General features: G+C 40.9%; 1 protein-coding gene across 1 annotated transcript; it reads right to left on the reverse strand.

Moving 5' to 3' along the window:
• Positions 1-1,327: 1,327 nt before the first annotated feature.
• LOC147871009 (calcineurin-binding protein cabin-1-like) lies at positions 1,328-6,766 on the reverse strand. Its single transcript, XM_087341477.1, has 7 exons — positions 6,631-6,766; positions 5,932-6,077; positions 5,342-5,455; positions 4,848-5,012; positions 3,277-3,375; positions 2,604-2,710; positions 1,328-1,828 (listed from the first exon to the last, which is right to left on the reverse strand). The coding sequence occupies exons 1-7, from the start codon at positions 6,761-6,763 to the stop codon at positions 1,780-1,782; spliced, it is 813 nt and encodes a 270-aa protein (XP_087197603.1). The 5' UTR covers positions 6,764-6,766; the 3' UTR covers positions 1,328-1,779.
• Between the last annotated feature and the right edge of the window lie 1,997 nt (positions 6,767-8,763).

Here is an 8,763-nt window from a genome sequence, read left to right on the forward strand (position 1 = left end):
ACACCACTTAAATTCCTCTCCCTTCCATTTCAGCATGTGCTTCTAAACCTGGTGAAAAAACTGTGTTTCTACTCTAGCTCAGACATCCCATGCTTCCTGGTAAATAACTCATATGAATAATCGTAAAGCATTTGCAATGGGTCCATGCGAAAGTTATCTGCTTCAAACATGTACACGACTTAGCAGTCTTGTCTCTTACATTCAAGCACTTAAAGAGACAATAGTGAAGATTAAAAATTAAGGTTTAAGCATGTAGTGGTCCTCAATAAACCATTCAACTTAAAAAAAATTTGTGCTGATGCAGTGTCAACCTCAATATATGTCAATAAATGTTTACCAGTCTGATAGCTTTTCTGATAAAGATTCATATGCAAAGGAATCTTTACTAACAGACAGCTCGAACACTCTAATATTTTAACAAACATCTTGCAAAAGAGCTATACCACAAGAAATACAACAACCAAGTTACAAAGGGCATTGTAATGATAAACAGTGCCACATATTCTTGGACAGACTTAACTCTATCACATGACAAGCACATCTAATACATCATATTGCTAGTGTACTTACACAATGCACGTCAAATTGAGACAGATACATCTGTAGAAGACAGGAGTGCCCTTCATGATCTCAGCCAATTTTCTGTTGAGATATGAAGTGAGCCTGCCAAGTGTACTGAACATAATCCACTGATTTCCTGGCAAGCAGTAGGCTGGACAGGTGGCAGACAGCTTTCCCCCGAGTAAAATCCCAAGGATCAATTAATCTTCTTCTCCTCAGCTATTCCCATATTCTGTTTATTCCTGTGTCCCACTGCCTCAATTCCTACACTTGACCACCAATAAGAACACACGTAACTGTTGTTGTCAGTAACTTGCAAACGTTGTATTAAGAAGTAAAATATTACAACCTTTTGCGCTGCAGTGGCGTAACGCCGTCACGTCAATTGCCAGCTGACACTGGGTTACAAATTGTTAAAGAAGTTGCAATGAGGCATTCTTAAATATGTGCTCACAGTTGTTACTATATATAGTGCTTTATATTTAATAATAATCTAACCAGAGGCAAATCCAGACGTGCTTTCTTTGTAAATGGGACCTCTTCGAAAATATCCAAAGACACGGGCGGTCGTTTCTTCGTCACTCTCGGCTTTCCTAAAGCAAGTAAATACGGAATACGAAAGAAAATTATAAACCTGTTGAAACAACAGAGACATTTTAAGAGAATACTTACAAATATGGAACTAAAGAAAATTCTCAGTTTATTACAAACAACTTCCTAGTTCCACAAACATTTAAAAAGCCCCCACATAGTATTACAACAAAAATAAAAAAAATTGAAAATCATGTTTATTTCAGATAAAGACATGTTAAAATTAGCAGCTACAATCAATAAACACAAGCAAATTTCCACAAATGAATCACTCTTTCGCTCACTCACTTTCTGTTGGAATCTATAATTTAAAAGACTTGACAACAGTTTCGGGTACTCTAACAAAACTAATTCACAAGGCTGTCATACAACACACCTGCTGCAAGTTACTTTAATAAGCAATACGGTAGCTTATGACACAGAAACACGCTTACCCTTCTATTTCTCTCAAATTAGAAGCCATGAATGGTCCTGCGGCAGCATCCTTGAGCATTTTTTCAAACAGCGTCTTCAAATTGTCATCGAGCTTTCTGCCTTCATTCTGCTCCAAATATTTAAGTATGCAAGCGTGGATCCTATAGTAGACTTCTAAGGCTTCAACTGCCAAGTTCTGTGGATTACTGTAGCTTATCCTACGGGCATAACTAGCCTGCGTCTGATGAAGGTGTTCGCAAGCCTGCAATAAACGTCGCGTCTATATTCAACAGGCATACTCTTGTTCAGTTCATAGTTTGTTAATAAACCATTTTCTTATCAAGGGTTCTGGGCCTTTGTGCATATCAAGTGGTAGCACAGAGCGTGGTTTTGTGATTCTATCTAACTCAAGGTCTTCTGTTATTGCACTCACATTTTTTTCTTTTGTACTGATTATTGTGAATTGTTGTTAATCTGTCAGCTGTTTATCATCTTTACAATGGATCGTGCACTTCCGAATTTGGACTACCTCAGGAAGGATGAGCTGGAATATGAGATCAACATACGGAAGGTCACCGGCCTCCAAGAATATTTAGGTGATTAGCAGGCAGCGAGATTCACGCGTCCGCCTCGGACTCCATCAAACCTCTGGTGAGTTGTTAACCTTGTGCAATAAATTTAATCAGATCCAGGAAATAGAAACTTACATTTGGGCTGACAACATTTTTCCTAATCAGTACACCAGGATTATGATGCGCCTATGCCAGCTGACCTACGGGACTCGTGACCTTGCCGACAGGAAAGTTTCAGACCAGTCCAATCCTGCCTCCCTAGACAAATTGCCTGAGGGCATTTCCCACTTCGCGTCGTCTGTGGAGGAGTTTCAAAGCCATCTCTGCCAGCCCTCCCAGGATCCCACTCACAAACCCCATTCTCTTGATCATTTTACCTCTGACTCTAACCGGGCTCTTATTTCACAACACCAAGAATAATTATAATCCATTTATAAAAACACCAAGGAAGCCTACTGCTCTTACCTTTGCAAAATGGCTAAGGAAAACTCTTGGATTGTGGTCTCTCTTCTCTGCCACTTTACCCAGCGCTCATCTTGTATTCCACAATCCTCTCCTGCAGCATACCATATCTGTCAACATACACCAGTCCTGATATTTTAGCCACAAAAATTATAGCTGAAGTATAATCTATCATAGGACATATGACCGTCTAACAAAACAGCACGCCATTTCCGATGGACATGCGATTTCTCCTATTAAAGACAGGGCGAAGCATACCTAGTCTTTGAGCTGCCTTTCTGTATTTTGATGACAAATCAAAGGGAATTATCAAATGGGTAAACACGTGGAGAGATAAGAAATAGATACAAAATTTTAGTCAGAAAACTTGAAAGGAACAGACCACATGGAAGACAAAGGCTTGGATAAGGGATAATATTAAAATAGATTTTTAATAGTTCCTTAGGAATGGACTGGTCAGGGGCCAGTCGTACATACTTGGTCATCACGATAATGAACCTTCCGATCGCACGCAAGATGGGGAATTTCTTCATTACCCGAGAGACTACGAGCTTCTTACGATAAACTCTGCTCCATGGAGTTAGTCATATGAGATAAATGGCCTACATCTGCAATTTTAAAAATAAAAACACTCAGAACAGCGAAACAACAAACAAAGATTCACTTGACCGCTGACCTTGCTGGCAGTGGTGAAACACTTCTCTGCCGTGTCCAACATCTTCTCCTTTCGATTCTCCAATATCTCAAACATCTCCAGGCTGAGGCTGTCTGTTTCCTGCAGACACACAGTGTTCAATGGTTTACAAAAATTACAATGCAATAATGAGAATGTTTTGTTAATTAAATGGCTTCCCTGATGATGTGAAATTGTAGGTGCAGATAATGGCTATGTCTTCTGTTCTGTCTGTCAAAGATGACGCAGTGTTTCATCTCTGTGGAGAGTTTTGTTACAGCCAATCTCCAGTCTGGAGTCTCTAATGTGTTCCCAACTCCTGGTGGAGATATGAAGACCCATTTGGTCAAGTAAACCTTACTGCATTAGCAGAGGATCTTGTGCACGCCAATCTTTGAGTCTGGAGTCGTCTGCTTCGGTTCCACAGAGGACAGACAACTCCAAAATCAAGAACTGGGCATGTACAACAGGATCAGTCACACCTGCACCATCAGGGAAACCACTGAAATAAGAGAGCACCTTCAAAACTTCAACTGTAAAGATGTGTACAGACCGAGTAAAGACTCTTATCACCTTTCTAACCAGACCTACCACTCAGACACCTTCATCAAGCAACTGCTAAGCCTCACCAGCAGTGACTGACTCAGCAGAACTAACGCACTTTCAACCACTGGGTCACTAAAACTCTTCCACCTACTTTCCTACTCACATGGTTCCTAAAATGTTTCTCATTGACTCTTCTCCTACTTCACTCTGAATTGCCTTTCTGTACTGTGTTCTGCTACAGCAAATGCGTCTGGGCCAAGTCTGAATGGTAAATAAAACATCGATGGAAATCATTCCAACAAGATGGCTATAGCACATCACAGATAAACCAGAGAGAGAGAGAGAAGCAAAAGACTGGCATGGTCACAATATCTCATACGCATTCCTCCTCTGGAGATATCAGCAAGTTTCTCACCACAAATAACATCAAGACAATGCAGTGGCTGAACAAGAAGAGTATTAACATACTGGGACAACTGAAAGATGATCTGGGAGGTGCAAGGACTGACTTTGAAGAGCTCACCAACATACTCCAAGAAACCACAGCAGGGTTAGGTTAGGTTCACAAGAATGTTGAATAACATTCAGAAAGGCCATCTTGCTTCTGAAGAAAAAACTATGCATGTCAGAAGGTCAGAAAAATATCATATAAGTGCGTCACTCTAACTTGTTTTTGCAAGTTTTGAATCAGTGAGCTTAATGGTGACGACATGAGTTTATACTTTACTCTGCATAAGTAACCTAACCTTCAAAGGTCAATGGTTGTCACAAATGTAGGCCCCAGTGAATCTGTAAATGTGTGTGTGTGTGTGTGTGTCAATAAACACCATTCCCTGATGGTGGAGATTATAAATCGTACCTCTGCTTCAAACTGATAGACCAATCACCTGAGAATATTCTATTGCGTACATCCTCCGTCATCAGCATCAAACAGTGGACAGCATTTTCAGTTACTTGTTATACGACTCTTGCTCTCAGTGAAGCTCAAAAGCGAGTTTACAGCTACAAGAAACGCTCTTTTATCTTACCTGTTTAAGCAGGCGGGAACAGAAGGAATGCACCATATAGACAAAGGAGCCGTACTCGATCCACATCAATGAATGATTCGCCTCAATATCCAGAGCACGCTGAAAGCAACGCTGAGCAGCAGACGCTTGACGCAAAAAGTCCATCTCGCTCTTCAATGGTTCACACTGCGACATAAAATTGTGTTGAACCTTACCTATTTACAAAATACTGATTGCTACTAGCAAAATTATACACATAGGAGTCTGCTCCCAGTGGCGGATCCGCTTTTCCCATGTGGCACTCCACTGGTCTCAGGACTCTGCCCCATGCAGTTGGCAAGTCAGAGTACACTCCAATGGCATAAGTCCATACCAAATTTCATCAAAATCCATCCAGTGGGTCTCAAGTTCAATCACGCAGACAGATATGACCAGCCACACACATGCATTCACTTCATGCACATCCTGCAAAAGTGATTACATTAAGTGGAACGCACTGTAAATATTTTACTTACAGAATTAAGTTTAGTTTCCAGTTGACTCCCACGAGCAAGCGCCATTCCTGCCCAGGAGTCGATGCGTACAGGATTGACACAAACATCCAGCAGGTAGTGCCTAATTGCCTTCCCCTGCAACAGACACTCCGCACTTTAACCTTGTGTTCACTGTTTCCACACTGCACGGCAATAATCGGTGTCAAAATCATTCAGATAACACTAAGGACTCTTCCACAAACACTTATGTATGTCCATTAATAATTCTGGAGAGGAACTTCAAAGGTTCGTGTTCGAGTCGAACATTTCATGTGCATGGCACAATTTTAAAATTTCAGTACAGAAAAGTAAGATATGGGTTTTACAGGAATTACCCCACACGACCTGAAGCAGTTACTGACAGGACTAAATTACAAGCTTCATACTTACAAGGACACTGAAGACAAAATCAAGGAAGAAATGCTAACAAAGTTTTGTAATGAAATGTCTGTCTTGGTGTTACAGTACAGAAGTGAAGCGAGGGCATTAAGGAAGGTAGAATATTCAAAAAGAGAATCCAAAGAAATTAAGATTAAAGGAAGCACAATTCACATATCTTATCAACTACTTACCCATTCATTAACTTTGAAATAATAGTCAGCCAAGAGGTAGAAGATCGCTGACATGGAGCGAGGCAACTGACTACGAGCATCTCCCAACACGGGAAAAGACGGGCTCGTCCCATCGATATATGCCATCACTTTTTCCACCAGATGTGCTGAAAGCAACACAAATTCATATCAGTTCTGTACGTGCTCGCAGTAGCCGATATAGATGGGGCAGAAGCAGGTACGTCAACATTGTGGAGCCCCTTGCGTGTGGTCGCTGTTACGACTAACAGCTGTTACCGGTACCGAAGTGTCAGAATGGAATACCATGCACGGTGGGCTAGCCAGCTCTTGGCAGATGTGGGCACAGAATTCTGCAGATGCTGCGATATTGTATGGTGAACAGACGGCATCCCGATCAGAGACACTTTGAGTGTCGCCGCGGGGTCGGGACCATTTGTGAAATATTTAAACACACAGCAGGGGGCTGCGCACGCTGATCGTTCTCAGATGGTGAAGACGGCCGGAGGCAAACTGGAGTTCCGTTTACAGTTTGCCTTACAATCCTTCGTATATGGCCTTACAGTACGACCCAACATGAAGATATTCCTTCTGCATTTCACGAAGTCAACCACGTCATTAAAGTGGCTATCACAGACAGCAGATATTGTCCTACAAAATTGCTTTTCTTTTTAAAAATCAGAGTAATAGTATATATATCACCTGGATTATAATGAGGAGGTATCAGAGAGGCAATCCTTTTCAGCAGACATTCAACATCAGCGGTGATGCTAGTGACACGGTAGGAATCAAATTCTGGCAGTTCATCAGGCAGGTAGAACTGATATAACTGCATGCCCCGCACCCAAGTCAAGGGGACTTGAGGGACTCTGTGGTCCTGAAGGTAGCGCGCCTGTTGGGAGAAGAATGCCTTAGGACCTCAGGTTTGAAAAAAACATTTATGATGAAGTTAAGTATGATACAGCTTGTATTTTTGATTCCCTAAACGTCTGTGATAATAATGGATTCTTTATAAGAACGTTACTTCCGACAGTCATGTTTCACATTTACTGCGAATGCTGTTGTTGTTGTTGTTTCCCCCCCCCCCTTACTTCTGTCTTTCGTTTGCTGGTCTAGTCTTTGAGAGTACAAACTTTTTCATGATTCAAACACAGTTCATACATTTCAAACTTTCTAATATCTGTCGTATCCTAATTACGTTAGGTTAGTAGGTACCTTTCCCTGGTGACTTGTAACCGTCCCTTTCCGTCCACCACACGTCACACTGCTTGTTTAGTATACTCGTAGTCGTAGCCTGGTTTGCTCATATGATTACAGCTTCTTGACGTGGGATATGTAAAGATACAGAAAGGGATTGTTGATGATGGTGAGAGGTTGTCGGTGAGCACGAGTTTCCGACTCCCTGGGAATATACGGGAATTAGAAGGTGGAGCAGGTTTCTACACAAATGGACAACAAAGTCTTTCTGTGTTGCACTGATCGACGACACTTTATTTTTCCTTAATACGCGCAGGAACATATATATCTTTTAAGCACTATTCACGGAGGCAGCTGGATGGCTCGGCTGTTCCTTTGTTCTGTCGTACGTTTGTTAAGAAAAACACCCCCGCTCAACCGAAGGACCAAAACTTTAGAGAGCGCCCCGCAACCACGATCGCGCTTAAATACCCCTGCATTACGTAATTTGTCATTGAATTTGGCTTAAAAGCTGCGACCTGATTCGTTCCCCCACAACGGCGGGAACGCGCCTTAAGCTGAGCTCAAAGTCAATTGGTCCATCGCAATGATGCGATGGTCGTAATGCAGTCATCACCCCGCATCTGGAAGGGATGCACACTATTGGTTGGTTGGTGATCATTTCCTGTTAAGAGATTTTGGGCTCTATGAGATAATATTATAGCCATGGATATGTTGTTAAGGGCGTCCTACTATGTGCATGTACACAGTGTAGCACAGTTGTTACAACTTAGATATAAAATCATGTTTAAGACTGTACTACATTAAATCATACTACAATCTTAGTTAAGCAAAGATACATAGTGATTTTTTTGTTAAAAAAACATTAAATTTAAATTTTCATACAGTGATTTGTAAAAGAATAAAGAAAATGTGTTTTTAAGTATGACTTTAAATTTTTTTGCCATTCTTGATGGGAAATTTCCTAGTATTTGTAATCAACTATAATTCATCTTCAGAATTAACAAATTTAAACCTACACGCCCTTTTTTTTTGCTATCCAACTGGATCAGAATACGTGAAAGTGGGTGGTTCTTATGAACACAATAACCAACCTTAAGGTTCCTTATATACAGGGTAAATTCTTGGCCACATTAGCAGTTTTCAAATTCTTAAGATAGCTTATACGCTATGAAGTTAGTTAATTCGACAACCTAACTTTCATTTACTCTCTGATATACTTCTTGTTCATGAAGTTGAACAATCAAGCAAGCTCACTTGGCATTAAATTTTAAGTACATTTATTCTGGTCCCTCATCACTATAATGGAACTTTAAAGTAATCACATTACTGTGTACAAGAGTTGATCAGCACCTGTCAGGGTCCAGATTTCCCTCCAGCCACCTGAAGCTGGAGAAATCTCCTCGGGTCATTATGCTGACATAGGCATGTGGCACAGTAACAGTGGCACAGCTGTCTAGTGGCAGGTGTCGGTATGACCCCCACTTTCCATCACTGTATACATTCATAACAAGATCTTTAATGGGCGTGCTGATGTATCCAGAATAAAATAACACCTGAAAATATATACAAAATGTTTCAGAGATCTCATACTGAAATATACCTTCTGCTTGTTCACTTATATATTTAAGTTTCCTT

The sequence above is a fragment of the Zootermopsis nevadensis genome, unplaced genomic scaffold (genome assembly GCF_977971745.1).
Source record: "Zootermopsis nevadensis isolate Lab colony 2312 unplaced genomic scaffold, Znev_1.0 Znev_ptg000076l, whole genome shotgun sequence".
In the NCBI taxonomy this organism is placed as follows: Eukaryota; Metazoa; Arthropoda; class Insecta; order Blattodea; family Termopsidae; genus Zootermopsis; species Zootermopsis nevadensis.

What these genes read in the sequence shown, in the direction of transcription:
- LOC147871009 (XM_087341477.1), bottom strand. Translation starts at nt 6,763, where the DNA reads ATGCAGTTATATCAGTTCTACCTGCCTGATGAACTGCCAGAATTTGAT. An exon ending in TGGAAACTAAACTTAATTCT is followed by an intron (nt 5,013 to 5,341) that starts GTAAGTAAAATA and finishes TTTATGTCGCAG; the next exon opens with TGTGAACCATTGAAGAGCGA. An exon ending in GTTCCCGCCTGCTTAAACAG is followed by an intron (nt 3,376 to 4,847) that starts GTAAGATAAAAG and finishes GTGTGTCTGCAG; the next exon opens with GAAACAGACAGCCTCAGCCT.